The sequence below is a fragment of the Gymnoscopelus braueri genome (genome assembly GCF_963280865.1).
Source record: "Gymnoscopelus braueri genome assembly, chromosome: 21".
NCBI classification, from domain to species: Eukaryota; Metazoa; Chordata; class Actinopteri; order Myctophiformes; family Myctophidae; genus Gymnoscopelus; species Gymnoscopelus braueri.
Genome location: NC_137623.1, coordinates 7,260,683 through 7,277,091, shown reverse-complemented (window position 1 = coordinate 7,277,091; position 16,409 = coordinate 7,260,683). Strand labels below are relative to the sequence as shown.

Genomic DNA, 16,409 nt, shown 5'->3' with positions numbered 1-16,409 from the left:
CAGACATGTTCTATATTTTTCATATGCCATGCTGTTACATCTCATATTGCACAGATATGATTCTGAAGATTCTGAATTTAGTGATGTTCTTCTCTTAAAAAAGGGGAAGATGTGATATACTGTATATGATCTGGTGTAACACTAGGTGCACTTAACCTACCTGTAGCATAGGGGGCCCTATTGAGCAAAGGTGTATTGTATTGTCTTGAGAAGGATACGGAAGTAAAGTAGTGAACAATATGGTATGAAGCTGCCTTGTCTGTGTGTCATTATTCCTCTTTGAAAATACAACACCCGCCTGGGAAGCCTGAGGCTCGAAGCGTCCCTGAGCAAGATTCTTAACCCCTAACCCTATGGAATGCCCTTTTACAGGTCTTGAGAGCTGCAGCCTATGTGGACATTTTTAAGAACCACTTAAAAACATTACTGTTTAAACAAGCATTTGTGGAATGTCTTAAATTTGGTTGTTGTCGTTTGTAATCGTTTGAATGCTTCGTGCACACACACACACACACACACACACACACACACACACACACACAGATGACGGAGGAAACCATGCAAGGAACCAATCTGTTCATCGGGAGCAGTTAGCGGTTCGGGGAGCCCGGGATCGAACTGGGAACCTCACGGTTCACCATCCGGCCACTCTACCCCTGAGCCACTGCCGGCCTGAAAGGTAAGAGACTTGTGGCATGGTATTTGTCACCGTATCGTATGTCCTTTATGTTTTGGCTTTTTTGTATCTTAAGGCTTTGTGTGTGTGTGTTTGTATCTTAGTCTGTGAAATGTGTTAGCTTGCAACAATTTAACAGGCGCTCATGTGCGTAAGCTTTAAGCTTAACAACAATCAGTGGTGTAAAGTAACTAAGTACATTTACTGAAGTACTGTACTTAAGTAAACATTTTAAGTACTTTTACTTTTCTGGAGTGTTTCCAAATTTCAATACTTTTACTTTTTACTCCACTACATATCAGAGGCAAATATTGTACTTTTTACTCCGATTTACTACAATTATTTTAACATTTTAGTTACTAGTTACTTTGTAGATTTTGATTATTAATACAAAACATACATTTACCACTTCACCCCTATTTAAACTTTCAGAACATTTTAGACATAATGGAAATGGGACATTCTGCATAACGAGTAATTTCACTTTTGGTACTTAAAGTATATTTTTGATGCCAATACTTTTGTACTTTTACTCAAGTAAACTTTGATTACCGGGCTATTACTTGTAACAGAGTATTTCTTCATTGCAGTATTGATATTTTTCAGAGGCATTACCAAAGATTGTTAATTTAGCAAGATACACACTCTCCTTTGGAGCCACTAGAGGCGAAGTAGTACACAAATCCTACAAATGGTCTCCTAAGTAGGCGTGGTTGTCTTCTCCCCCGGCCATCCCACCACCCTCCCCCTCCCCTCTCCCTGGCTGACAACATCATATGGATGTGTATTTGTGTATTTTCTTCGTTAAAGAAAATAAATGCTGTACATGTTTGAAAGTGCACTGTTATTGGCAAAGATGCTTTTAAAGAAACCCATACAATTCCCCCCACAAACACACACGTATTATGCTAGTCTTATGCTAGCTAGATGTGCTCCTGTTTCTGCTCAACATTGTAACAGGACCTTTTATTTATAAGGTATATATTTTACCACTATAGACTATAGTGTTTAGCATGAATGTTTAACAAAATGTCATGATTCCCAAATCATACCCCATCAACCAAGACATTTAATAATGGAAAATGATATTGAGCATTGGCACACACATTGTATTTATTTTTGGGCGGTGTAGCCGCCCCTATAAGTGGGGTTGGGACACCTCATTAGTATTAGTTTCCTGCATTGTGATTGGCTCATTAGTAGACCCCTAGCTGTACTGTGATTGGCTGACTCTATTGGCTGACTCTATTCAGCACTGTGATTGGCTAGCGAGACACATGATGACATTAATAACCTATAAATAAGATTATGGACTTCCAAAAATTCTTTTTTTTTTTTGGAAGTGAGCTTCCATCACTATGATGACCACTGTGATGACCACACCACCCACTTCACACTGGGTTTCATCATGTTATACTAGGGGTGTATGTGTCCACACCGCCCACTTCACACTGGGTGTGATTTTTTAATATGTCCATATGATTTCACATACTATATTCAGAATCTCAGTTTATCAGTTTTTAGAGCATCTTATGGGGACAGAGCATAGAGTTAAAATGTAATATAATAATAAAATATAATATAAGGGACAGAGCCCTCTATATCTCGTCCGTCAGACTGCAGATGGACCGAGATGGACCCTCCAGATATCTTCCCAAATATCGCGAGAGTGTGTTGCTGGGATAGAGAAAAGTCGATAACAAAGTAGATTTTCTCCTCATTTGTGTCACAAAAAAAAGCTATTTTAGTATGAAAATCTTGTACATATTGTGTGTCTTGTGACGATCGGGTCCAATATTTAGTTCAGTGACCATGGAGCTAAAGAATGGTTCAGTAGCTGTGTTCACGTTCACTCTTCCATTGGAATCAATAGACTCCAAAGCTGCTTCCTGTCTCCTAAAAAGGCGTCCACCTACGACGTCACGCAGAAACGGGAAGTAAACAGGAGAATGCGACTCTTGCTATTTCCCTCTTGGGCATTACCCAGAGGAGACAACTCCCAGGTGGCCTTGAGCAGAGCACGCAGGCCCGCTGAGGCACACACAGACAGTCCATTGTCCATTGTGAGATTTTGATGTTACTTTCGGGCACTCTACTACATACATGATAATAAAACATATTGCTACTGTGTATGACAAGAAATTGGAAAAAGAGTGCTAGCACCTTCTTGCGCGTGTCAGCTTGGTATGACATGAAAATGGACCTATATGCTGAATCAGGTGGTCAGAGTGCATCATCACAAATTCACACAGGACCCATGAACAATGGCAATACAATCTCGCAAATAGATGTTCATACTTTACATCAAACACTTTACATTTTACACAAATCAAACTTTAGTTCATGATAAGTTAAGACAGAGCTTACTTCTATAGAAGGTTGACATGGAAAATTCCTCAACAATACTCCAGTAAAGTAAAAGTACCTCAAAATTGTACTTAAGTACAGTACTTGAGTAAATGTACTTAGTTACTTTACACCACCCACTGGTGACTATTTACCTTATTTATTGTTTTATCATTGGTTCTTGGATGTATTTATTGTGTTGATAGTGTTTGGTTGTAGCTTGTAGGGCTGATGCATCTTTATGTATCAGAGCTAGTGGTTGGTGGTTCTCAGTCACCATGACTGATTCCACTCATTTGGTTTAAGATGAAAGAATATTTAAGTGGTCAAACTAGCAATAGAATACATAATAGATAACTCTATAGTAGTCTAGGCTTTGAATTATTTTGAAGATAACGCATTTTGCATTTGAAAATGCTTGTTAAAATGTTTTAAAATAGCCTATATTTACAATCTCACAACACATTGCATATAATGTAGCGATGTGCTGTGAGCTTTTAAATCGTCTGTTTTCAAATAGCTGATGTATATTACTGTTTAATATGAACCTATTTTGATGGGTACCTCGCTAAACTTAAGAAACAATGGAGCAGTTTTACTGTCTGTTTTTCTGTCTGTCTGTCTGTCTGTCTGTTGACATGTTTAATAAAGACCTAAAGATGAGTCAGTGTGTGAAAAGAGAGGAGGAGGGATCTGACAGACCAGAGTCTCCAACATCCAGCTGTGTGTCTATGAAGAGTGACCGGTCTAAAGGAAAACCTCCTGACTTCACTAATGAACCTGGACCTCCACACACACAGTATGTGAATCCTCCACCATATACACAACACTATAACACTATACAATATATACACTATACAATATACACACTATACAATATACACACTATAACACTATACAATATACACACTATACAATATACAATATACACACTATAACACTATACAATATATACACTATAACACTATACAATATACAATATACACACTATAACACTATACAATATACACACTCTAACACTATAAAATATACACACCAAAACACTATACAATTTACACAACACTATAACATGACAATGTCATCTCATAAGTGCAAATTATTTAAATGAAAGCATTCTTTAGCTATCGTGAAGTTATCATGAATGCAGGATGTGAATGAATTAACAGATTGAATACACAACTAACTTGACTCTTGTTGTGTTTGTTTGCCAGGATGAAAAGACCAGCAAAACCAACCACTGATGATGACTACTGGGAATGTAGACGCTGTTGGTCCAGGAACACTGCTGAGGCTTTAAGATGCAGACACTGCAAAGTGACGAAGAGCCTAGCCACAAGGTAGCGTTGGCTCTCTGTCTATTTTCTTTCTTTCTTTCTTTCTTTCTTTCTTTCTTTCTTTCTTTCTATCTTTCTTTCTTTCTTTCTTTCTTTCTTTCTTTCTTGGTGAACATTTCTTTGATTATCCGGCTGCATTATATGAACAGTGACAGTTCAAAGAATTAACCTTTGAACTTCAGTTGTGAACCTGGACCTGAAAACACAAAGTATCACTGATCTGTGTGAACGTCAACTGATTACGTCAACAATTACTACTACTACTACTATTATTACCAGAAGTGGAAGAAGTACTCAGATTAGTTTATTTTACTAAAGTAGCAATACCACAAGTATGGGATGATAAATAATCTGGGGGGTCTAGAAGGGCTCCTGCATAAAAAACCTGTCATGTTTCCACCTGTAAAGTTACAGATATCATATAATATTATGTCATAATATCATAATAATAATGTGTTCCTCATTGTTTCTCCCTCCTCTTTCTATGTTTCTTTGTCCTTTCTATCATTGTCTTCCTCTCAGCTGGGACTCCATCACGGCCCTCCCTCTCTCTACAGCAAACATGAGGAAGTCTTGGCATAAAGACTACAAACAGAGGAACCGTGACCTCCATATCCGCTTTCTGTGAGTGTTCATCACACAGAAAGCAGAACCAATACAATGTGTTCTCACCATCTTCTTGACCCCAGACCAGCTGAACAATTAGCACTTATTGAATGATGAGTTTAATCTGATGTCTGACTTTGTCTCTTTCATTCTCTATGTGTTGGTGAGCAGTGTAGACAACATGTATACAGGAGACCCAGCTGAGGACATTAAGCACCGGGAGACTGCTGATGCTCAGAACATAGAGAGAACCATATATGAGTCAGCTAACAGCAAGGTAAGAACCTAATATTCTCTCTATGACATTTATTTACATGTTCTAATACATGAACTACAATGTAGCGTGTGAGATTTCATTGTTCATCATTCAGTGACATAAAAAAAGAAAACAATAAACAAAACTGTGTCTAAAGAAGGGATGCCAGGTAACCACATGAACCCTAGCGTCCTTTTTTCTGAAGTGAACATTTGATGAAAATAGTCTATCTAAAAGCTTACAATGCATCACAATGCAACCCGTTGCTTTTATATTGCTTATTTTAGGCAAACAGTTGAGAGAATAAAGCAGCAGGCTTAGTACAGAGCCCTGGGGGACCCCGTTAAACTATGTATAAAGTGTTAATGTGGTTATCGTTGTTGTCGGGCAGAAACCTTGTATCTCCACGTTTCAATCCCTCCCATAACGTAATGCACTTAATGCCTTTAAGTAAATATACTTAAAGTACCTAAAGTAAAAGTACTCATTTTGCAGAATGTGCCGTTACACAAGTTATCATTATGTCTAAAATGTACTAAAATCTTTTTAAAATTGCAGATCTACAAGCTCACAATGCGTCGCATCACGACGCATTGTGAGCTTATAGATCGGCTTGTAGAATGAATATAGGGCTGAAGAGGTTAATGTATGTTTTTTAATAATAATCAAAATCTACAAAGAAACTATTAACTCAAGTTTTCAAATAATTGTAGTGGAGTAAAAGAACAATATTTGCCTCTGAGATGTAGTGGAGTAGAACCTTGGAGTCAGATTTGGTGCCGTGTGCAGCAAATATTATTATTATAGTATAATTATTGTATCGATCCTTCGAGTCACCACCGCACGCCAAACTTATTTTCGTATTCATTGTTGTACTTAATGTTGCACCCAGTGCAACATACCAGTTGTAATACCCCAACCAGGTACAGCTGCATGTTGCACTGGGTGGGTGTGCTCATCATTTTCTAAATCTAACCCTCAATAATGAAATCAAGTGATTTTAAGTCAGAAACTGGTGGTAGGTGGAGATTAAAAGTGAGGGTGCGATCATTTTGGTTGAAGGGGGGGGGGGGTCAGTGTAACAGCCTGTGTAGAGATGCTGACTCTCACTCTCCTATTGGTCAGATGTTTCCATTTCAATATTCACATTGATTTCCATAAAAGTCTGATAGCTTTAAAATCAAGACTAAGTCTGAGTATTATCTACTTTACTCCTATTCAGGGACTCCGGCCTTTTGCGAGGGCCGTAGCCGACCAGACGCACAAGTAGTGTGCGTCGGGTTGGATATTCGTACAGAAGTGGATGTCTCAGTGGTGCATGAGTTAACGCAGTTTCCACTTGGGGTGATTTGACGGCGTGAGAAAGACGATGTGTGGAGTGAGTGCGTGTGAAGAGGCTCATCTGGTGTGTCTCACGCTCATTGCGTGAGAGTTGGCAGCTCCGGTTAAGGAACAGTCTGTTAACAGCTTGATGTAGCATCACTTTCTCATTGTATGTCGATGTGTGAAATACAGGAGGAATACTACAACCTGATGTTTGAGAAGAGGTGTGAGGTGAGGAAGAAGCGTCATATGAAGATGGGTAAGGTTCTAGACACACACACACACACACACACACACACACACACACACACACACACACAACCACACAACCACACACACACACACACACACACACATACACACACACACACACAGATATTTTCACCAGATGTTCACATATTGTCACAGAATGTTCATCTATGAGCTGTCCAGAATAGTGAGTCTAGGGTTGATGTGGTTAAACTAGCATGTTCACACTGTGTCCATTTAACTCTTACTTCATACTGGAGGGGGAGGGGCCACCTCCAAGTATGATGTAAGAACAAAATGGCCGCTGTGTGAATATGGTTAATTGAGTTTACAGTGATATTTATGTACAGTCATAAAACAATGTATCAGACCTCATGTCTTCTATACTCATAATGTGTAATGAATGTTTGTTTGTTGTTCTTCTGTAGAGATTAAACCTTCTGGTCAGATGGAGATGAAGTCCATGGATCAGACATCAACACCTCCCCTTCCTCCTGGTGACAAGGTTATTTTCCTATTGTTTTGACTAATTTCAGTTTAGTTTGGATTCATTTTAAAACAGACTTACTAGTTTATTTTATTTCTTAAGTTATTATATTTTGTGTTTTTAGAGTTTTAAATTATAACTATATAATAAACTTGGTGCTCCAAAGAACCAGGTTAGTTTTACTACAACTAGAAATTAAAGGTATATGTATGGTGTATTAAAGGTTTTTATGAAAGAATATCATGGATCAATAATTATGTTCATAAAACCTTTATGCATTCAAATGCCATAGATATATGTAGGGTATGTCATAACAGTAGACATGCACATTTTGCTGTATCCAACATGGCAGCCATGTAAACAAATACACAATGTCAATTACACAGCTAAACAGTACACTCGAGAATGTTTCTGAAAACATTTGAAGGAAGAAATAGACAATGCAGTAACAGATTATTAATTCTACCTGATCAACACTTGTTCAATCCGTTGTTTTCCGAGCCGACCGCGTTGCACTGAACGCACCTTTCATTAAATCCTGCTTTTGTTGTTACTTTTGGGTCAATGTATATATTTCTTTATTAAGTAGCCGTGTAATAAGCGGGATCAGCAATGCAAAGCAGGTTATTATTGAGAAATAAACCCAGACAGGGTGATTAGACGCTGACGCGAAGCAGATCCAGCATTTCAGTCAGACAACTCTTAGATGATTTTAGAATATATTTTTATTGAGCATAATCGAGCATAGATATATGAAGCATAGTTTGGCGTCATGGCTCTGTATCTATTCATTCCCTGTATGCATGAACATTTTAATTAATGTTACATGCCAAATAGAATTACAAGGAATGAATTAAGACCCCCAAGGGGAATCAAGAAACAGAGCCTACAGGTGGATGCCGGGCAACGGTGTCGTGGTGATTTTTTTACTGGCAGGATGGTATTTTAATGAGTCATGCGCACAACGCGTGCATTTTATTTTACCTTAAATTGGGAAACATGTTTGTATACGAAATGCTTTTTAGCTTAGTTTTAGTCTTTTTAAACTAATACAAATTCAAGGAATGCCATGAATTACAGAGCTGAAACTAAAAGTTTGCTTTGAACAAGTATCTTTGGTAGCACTTGCTATGCATATAATGCATCATGAACATACTTATATGTCATTATAATCTGCTCAGAACCCTGTATAATCAAATTTATAAGAGCTCATAAATACTCATAATGCTTTATAACCATAACCATAACACATTATAAGGCATTTTATAATGACTTATACGTATCAAGTGTTATAACACTTCATAATTGCTGCCAAATTGGTAACACTTGCTATGCATCCCAAATTAATTCTCATAGTTATAATCCATTATAATTAATTAATAATGCTTTATTGTCACTGCTATAATGTGTTATAATTATTATAATGCATTATTATAATGCGTTATTCTATGATTATCAGTTATTATAAGTGGTCATTTGTTACTTTATGATCATTTTATAAGGCTTTATTATCACGTTTATAATGCCTTATTATCACTTATAAGGCGTTATACTGTGATTATAAATTATTATAAACATTTGTAACATTATGATCATTTTATAAGGTGTTATTATTACATATTTATCGCCTTTAAATCACTTTTATAATGCATTACAATATCATCATAAGTTATTATAAGTGGCCATTTGTTACTTTATGATCATTTAATAATGCTGTAATATAATGTCTAAAATGCCTTATACTCACTGTAACAGTGATTTTAATCACTGTTATAATGCTTTATTATCACTTATAATGCATTATAGCAGTGATAATAAATCATTATCAATTGATTATAACGGATTATAACTATGAGAATTAATTTAGGATTGCATAGCAAGTGTTACCAAGTGGGAAGCAATTATTAAGTATTATAATACTTGACATTATAAGTCATTATAACATGCTGTATAATCTGTTATGATTGCATTATATTCTGTTATGAATATTTATAACTATAATCATCACATGTTATAAGCATAATACAATGCATTTATACATGACCTTATAAGTCATTATAATTTTATAATGTGTTATGGTTATAAAGCATTATGATTATTTTTAAGCTAGGATTATGATCAGATTATAATGCCTTATAAGTATGTGTATAATGCGTTATACACATGGGATGCATAGCAAGTTCTACGGTATCTTTCTCTTCTTCGACGGTGGGAAAAAGAGAGATACCCTAACAGACCGCAATCTGCCTCTTAGACAAAAGACAGACAAGGTCTGCACCCTCCCAACAACTGTGAGGGATCAGGGTCACAGGGGACCCTAGGAAGAGGAAAACCGGGAGAGAGAAAAAAGGGTCCCAGGCCATCTCACCTCCCCACTCTAACTAGAGGAGGCAGCCACACCCAGGACCGCGTGCGCCACCGAGGACGGCGCGACATCCAGGCTGTAGAAGGTCGAGGGAGACGACCAGCGCGGCCGTGCATATCTCCTGAACAGAAACCCCCCTAGAGAGGGCCCAGGACGCTGACACACCTCTAGTAAAGTGAGCCCCAGTCCCTCAGGCACTGGGGCACCATCACTAGTATAGGCCAGCTTAGTGGCATCCATGATCCATCGAGAGAGCGTCGCCCTAGCAACCGCCCTCCTCTGACGACCACGGCCATAGGAGACAACAAGCTGCGTCGACAATCAAGCAAACAGTTTGCTGACAGTGGAGCTTCAAAGCTCTCACCGGACAGAGACAGTGCAACCGTCTATCCTCCGCCGAAGCGAAAGGAGGTGGATGAAAAAGCTACCAGCTTGACTGGAGCATGGGTCACCACCCTGTTCTCGGGAACGAACGCCATGTTAGGTTTAACAGAAACTTCCTGTCGCCGTCTGAGGAACCATATGCAATCCGAACTTACTGAGAGCGCATGCATGTCACTGACCCGTTTAGCCGCAAACAGGGCCACCAAGAGGACTGCTTTGAGACTAATGAACGTCAGATCCATAGACTCAAAAGGCTCAAACGGAGAGTGGCAGAGTGCGTCCAGCACCACCGCCAGGACCCAAGCCAGGAACAGAGACCTGCTAACCGGCTTGGCTCGACTGGTACCGCTCATGAAAACGACGCACCAAAGGATGCTGGCCACCCGTCTTGCCCTCGAAACCCTCGTGACAAGCGGAAATGGCCCCAGGTACACCTTAACCGTCGAGAAAGTCAGCCCCTGATTCAGTCTGCCTTGCAGGGAAATGAGGATGCTGCGCGCCTGAGCCTGGAAAGCCACCACCGACGGCGACTTTCCCAGACACCAAGACACAAAATTGTTCTATTTTATGTCGTATGCAGCTCTCGTGGAACTGGCCCTAGACCTCTGTATGGTAGCTACTACGTCAGGGGGCAGTGGTCCCCTCTACCAAGAAGAAGCGAGAGCACTCCGCCTTCTCCTCGGAGGCAAACAGACCGACCCGCGATCGGCCAATCTGGTCCATATCTGGCTCACTACCTCCGGAAGGAGAGACCAATCTGCTTACCAAAACCGGCCCCTGGACAACAGAGTCGCTCCGCTGTTCAGGAGGCCCTGTACATGTGAGGCCCTGATTGACGCAAGGCGCACGTCGCCCCACAGTGTCAGATCGCCAGCTAGATTGTCCAACACCGGAGAGGCCAGGCCTCCCTGCTTGTTGTTATAGCACATGGATGTGGTGATGTTGGTCCTGATCAGGACATGACGACCTCGAAGCCGAGCCTCGCAATGTCTGACCGCCAGAAAAAAAAAGAAAAAAACGCCATCAGCTCCAGGTAGTTGATGTGGGCCGTCTGTAGACTGGGACCCCACACCCCCCCGGCCGAGCGGCCCTCGTGGACGGCACCCCACCCCGTGAGGCTGGCGTCCGTGGCAATGACCTTCCACGAGACCACAGCACCCATTCTGACCCCTTTGGACAGAAAGGCTGCTTCTGACCACGGTCTGAGTGTGTTCACACACCGCAGGGATACCAGGGCCTTCCGATAACCTCGGGTGGGTGGGACTCCAAGAGCCTGCATCCACCTCTGGAAAACAAGGTCACATGTAGAACTTGTCCAAACAAAACAAGTGTATGGCAGAAGCCATGAGACCCGCCGTCTGCACGCATAGCCTGTATGTGACTTGTCGCCTCAGAAGACCACAGGCTGAAAAGCCGTCCCGGGACAGAATTCGAAAAACCATCAGGTATTTGCTGAGACCCTTCAGAATCAGAGAGGGTCAAACGCCCCCCCCCCCCTTCTTTTCCACCAGAAAATATTTCAAATAGAAACCCAGTTGGTTCGGATTCGTAGATAGTTCTCTGATAGCACCCTTGCTCAGGAGAGAGAGACCTCCTCTCTCAGAGACATGGCTGCATTACCTTGCCGCAAGAGAGAAACAACACTGTGTCTGACATAGGAGGTTATGCATAAAGACACGTGGAAAAACACACCAGTACAACCACAGTGTGTTGTTGTTGTTGTTCAGGGGAGCTGGCCAGTACAACCACAGTGTGTTACCGCTGTACAAACACAATGTAACACCGATGTACCGGGATAGTAAACAGTGTTGGACTCTCCAATAAGCTGCGCACTGAGGGAGCGAGTTAGGAGGGGGCGCTGAAGCCACCCAGTCCCGCACACAGCGCGCACGTTTCCAAGGCGACCGGTGATGTCGTCACGGGATCCAGCGGGCCCGCACGTGCGGCGCCCATTAGAGACCATGGAAGGGTAGCGGTGGTAGGTGGCCACCGGGGTGTTACCTTAGCGGAGCTGGCTATGCGCTGCACTAAAACAACACTGCTATGTGTTGTTGTGGGTGAGGCTAGTTAGCCGCTAAGCGAAACAACCGTAGCCTGACTGGAGGCTATGCTAACCTAGCAGCTATCATAGCTAGTCAAGGCTAACTCACCACAAGCGAAGAAACGTTGATGTTTGTTTCCATGGGGATATGACGTCGTCACATGATCCAACGATCCATGATCCATATGCATATGCGTGGCGCCCGCTAGAGACAGTGAAGGTACCAAAGGCCTGGTCGGGAGAGTCGGAAAAGTCACGTGACTGGACAACAGAGTATTCTGCGACATCAACATCCGGTTTGCCCAGGGCTGCCGCCATCTTGACTAGGTCCCTGAGGCTGGAGCTGTTGACAAAGCTCCCCTCCTCGTTGGAGGTGCTCTGCCGCCCTCCAGAGGGGAACTTGGTACAGTGGGGGGGGGGGGGGGGGGGTGCTAGCCCTGAGAGCCTGGAGCTAGGAGGAGGTGTGGTCTGGGCCTACCTGGACCTGGAAGCGGCCTCGTCCTTCGTGGTAAAACGTCGGCTCAGGTTGCGGCTTTTAGAAGGGCCACCGAACGGGGTTGCTCGCTACACAAGGTGAGAAGGCTAACAAGCTGGTGTTGTCCTAAGTTAGGCAAGCTAAGCTAGAACAGCACTACTAAGGAGCCGGTGTTGCTTAGTGAGGCTAGCTAAGTGCTAAGCCAGCAAAACACTGCCTGACTGGGAAGATGTTAAGCTAGCAGCTAACGTAGCTAGTCAGGGCTAACTCACTCACGAGCGAAGAAACGTCAGGTTAGCTGGGGCAGTACTCACAGCAGTGGTGGCCGGAAGCTGGTCAGGGTGGCGCCGTGAGAGGCTAGTCTTGCCACTGAAGGGGGCCGTGGCGTGGTGCAGCGAGCGTTGTGCACCGCCGCTCGTAGCTGCTGAGGCCGACGGTGTAGCACGGAAAAAGGGCCGGTGATGGCGGATGACTCACCGCTGGTCCGATCGCTGGTGATTCCGCTGGTGAGTCCACACCGTCGTGGTGGCAGGGGCCATCGTAGGGGGAGACGCCCCGTTTGTTGCTCATGGTGAGAGGTACAGCGGTAGCCACGGAGCTAAGCTAACAGCGCTAGTGGGGTGTTAGCAAGCTAGTGAGGCACTAAGGCACTAGGTTGTGGCTACAAGTAGCTTAGCAGCTAACGTAGCTAAAAAAGCCGACTCACCACGAGGCTACGAACACTGGAACGATCCGTGGGAGCTTGTTCAGCGTTTTTTAGAGAGAGAAAAACCTGTGGACGATTTGTCCAAATCGCCGCTTTAGGGCTAACGCTGAAAACTGTAATTATAAAAATATATAGCTGTGTGAACCGTAGTTACATCTGCGAGGCAGAGGAACTGTACAGGAAGTAACTACGTCACGCAGGACCTTTTATGCCCTCCCGTAGGTGGGTGGGGGCATCTGGTCGCGTGACATGGCCAAGGATGGGCACGGGAGCGTATTGTGTGTAGCTCTGTTGCATCGCCAGATGGCGCTGTTTCCCTTAGTGAGTGTCTCACGAAAGAACGAGTAAGAACTGAGGATACATTTCCACACTCACTTGTAAACCTGTTATGCAAAGTAGCCATTTGGGTACTTGGCTCGTGAATCTACGTGCGTGCACGTGCGTGCACTGTACAGTGCCGTACCTTGCGCGTGAAAAAAAGTTACTGGCCACACACCGTCCTACTCTGTGTGGCCTCCACGACACCACTGATGCTACTACTACTACTATCTACTATATATGTCTATGAAATTAATTCAAGGACCCCAACGGAAACAAGCCCGCAAGGACTTTTTTGGCCGGACCTTTTAGACAAAAGCATTATAAATGTAACTGTGTTGTTTTACATTCTTTTGCCTAATAAAAATTTCAATCGATCAATCAATCAATCAATCAATGCTGGGGAGGTAGTGGGATTGCAAACTTGATGGTCAGGCAAGGCAACAGACAGCCAGAATGACAGGTAGGCAGAGAAGATTAAATAGCCACCCAGATCAGGAGAAGAGAGCATGTGACTGGTCACCTGATCAGGTTGGCATGCTGCCTTGAGTTGCCTGCCTGAACTAGTTACGCAGGCTTCGCATCATTTATAAACACAAACAGATGTTTTCACTTCATTTAGTATCATGCCAGATGTTCAGCTTCTATATGATCTGGGAGTCATTCAAGGCCTACTTAAATTTCTTGTTCTCTCTAGCTTCATCAAGCGTCCGCATCTACAAGACAACCTCCTGACTTCACTAATGAACCTGGACCTTCACACACAAAGTATGTGAATCCTCCTAAACAATATAAACACTATACAATATGCACGACACTATAACACTGTACAATATACACAACACTATATCTCACAACCATTTGATCTCATGCTGAATTGCGCACACAAAAGTTTTATACAAGGGCTCGTAAAAGGATGAACCCAAGGAAGCACTATGGCTTGTTTCCATTGGGGTCCTGTGTATTCAATTCATCAGGACATTTAAAGACAAACAATAATATGCAAAATATGCAAAAAAAATTATATAAACGAGTGGTAAAAAAAAGAGAAATATGTACAGTAAACAGTTGGGGGTGGGTATCTGGTTAACACTGTTATAGATGTTATAGAGCTCTGCAATGACATCACCCCCAGCTGTGTTTTGTGTTTTGGATCACACTGAATGAACTTGTAGATTACATGTCGGTTTCCACATGTCATCATAATTTTAATTATTTCATTATTATTATTTATGAAGTAATGTAATTTATACACAACTAAGTGTAATGCCTCAACTCCTACAATTCCAAGTGCTTGTCAGGGTGGGGGGTCCCCTGTTCAAATATGATTATTTTGGGGGGTCCCCAGTTCAAATATGATTCTTTTGGGGGGTCCCCAGTTCAAATATGATTATTTTGGGTGGTCCCCAGTACAAATATGATTATTTGGGGGGGTCGCGGCCTCAAAAAAGGTTGAGAATTGAGCTAGTAGATTATGTGTCATCATAATTTTATTTAATTCACTATTATTAAATATGAAATCATGTAATTTATGCACAATTAACTGCACCATTGTCTGTGTCTGTTTACCAGGATAAATATTCCAGCAAAACCAACCACTGATGATAACTACTGGATATGTAGTGACTGTACCAGGAGGAACAGGGCTCAGGATTTAAATTGCAGACGCTGCAAAGTGATAAAGTAACATTGGCTCTCTCTCTCTTTGTGTGTGTGTGTGTGTGTGTGTGTGTGTGTGTGTGTGTGTGTGTGTGTGTGTGTGTGTGTGTGTGTGTGTGTGTGTGTGTGTGTGTGTGTGTGTGTGTGTGTGTGTGTGTGTGTGTGTGTGTGTGTGTGTGTGTGCGTGCCTGCCTGTGTGTGTGGCAACACTTATAGAAGTCAGAAGATAACATTAAACCATTATAATTACAACTAGTTTGTAGCTTGAGTTGCAGATTAAACTTCTTCATAGATTTCATAGATAGTTTCATAGTACGTTTCACAATACTTAGCAAACATTACCTTTTATTTGGCTCTGTACTTGGTATGCCCCCCCCCCCACTGCAATGGGCATGATTCCACTCATGCATTCAGAATAACCCTTATTTCCCAGCATTTCCTGTTTCCTGATGTATTTCTGTAACGTTAACAGGTTTAATAAAGTCAAGTCAGTGTGTGGAGGGAGAGGATCTGACAGACCAGAGTCTCCAACATCCAGCTGTGTGTCTATGAAGAGTGACTGGTCAAAAGGAAAACCTCCTGACTTCACTAATGAACCTGGACTTCCACACACACAGTATGTGAATCCTCAACCATATACACACTATAACACTATACAATATACACACTATAAAAAACAAATATGATTCTTTTGGGGGGTCCCCAGTTCAAATATGATTATTTTGAGTGGTCCCCAGTACAAATATGATTATTTGGGGGGGTCGCGGCCTCAAAAAAGGTTGAGAATTGAGCTAGTAGATTATGTGTCATCATAATTTTATTTAATTCACTATTATTAAATATGAAATCATGTAATTTATGCACAATTAACTGCACCATTGTCTGTGTCTGTTTACCAGGATAAATATTCCAGCAAAACCAACCACTGATGATAACTACTGGATATGTAGTGACTGTACCAGGAGGAACAGGGCTCAGGATTTAAATTGCAGACGCTGCAAAGTGATAAAGTAACATTGGCTTTCTCTCTCTCTCTCTGTGTGTGTGTGTGTGTGTGTGTGTGTGTGTGTGTGTGTGTGTGTGTGTGTGTGTGTGTGTGTGTGTGTGTGTGTGTGTGTGTGTGTGTGTGTGTGTGTGTGTGTGTGTGTGTGTGTGTGTGTGTGTGTGTGTGTGTGTGTGTGTGT

General features: G+C 42.0%; 1 protein-coding gene across 1 annotated transcript in view; it reads left to right on the top strand.

The window, feature by feature from the left end:
- The first annotated feature begins 283 nt into the window (after nt 1-283).
- The window catches only part of LOC308077597 (uncharacterized protein), a 32,539-nt gene continuing 16,413 nt past the window's right edge, over nt 284-16,409 (top strand). The window contains exons 1-11 of the mRNA XM_080418343.1: nt 284-372; nt 544-679; nt 3,674-3,821; nt 4,234-4,359; nt 4,879-4,980; nt 5,134-5,239; nt 6,734-6,800; nt 7,219-7,295; nt 14,264-14,334; nt 15,139-15,249; nt 16,125-16,235. Coding sequence (XP_080274469.1) covers nt 3,682-3,821; nt 4,234-4,359; nt 4,879-4,980; nt 5,134-5,239; nt 6,734-6,800; nt 7,219-7,295; nt 14,264-14,334; nt 15,139-15,249; nt 16,125-16,235 — 911 coding nt within the window. The 5' untranslated portion in view covers nt 284-372; nt 544-679; nt 3,674-3,681. The remainder of the gene's footprint in view (nt 373-543; nt 680-3,673; nt 3,822-4,233; nt 4,360-4,878; nt 4,981-5,133; nt 5,240-6,733; nt 6,801-7,218; nt 7,296-14,263; nt 14,335-15,138; nt 15,250-16,124; nt 16,236-16,409) is intronic.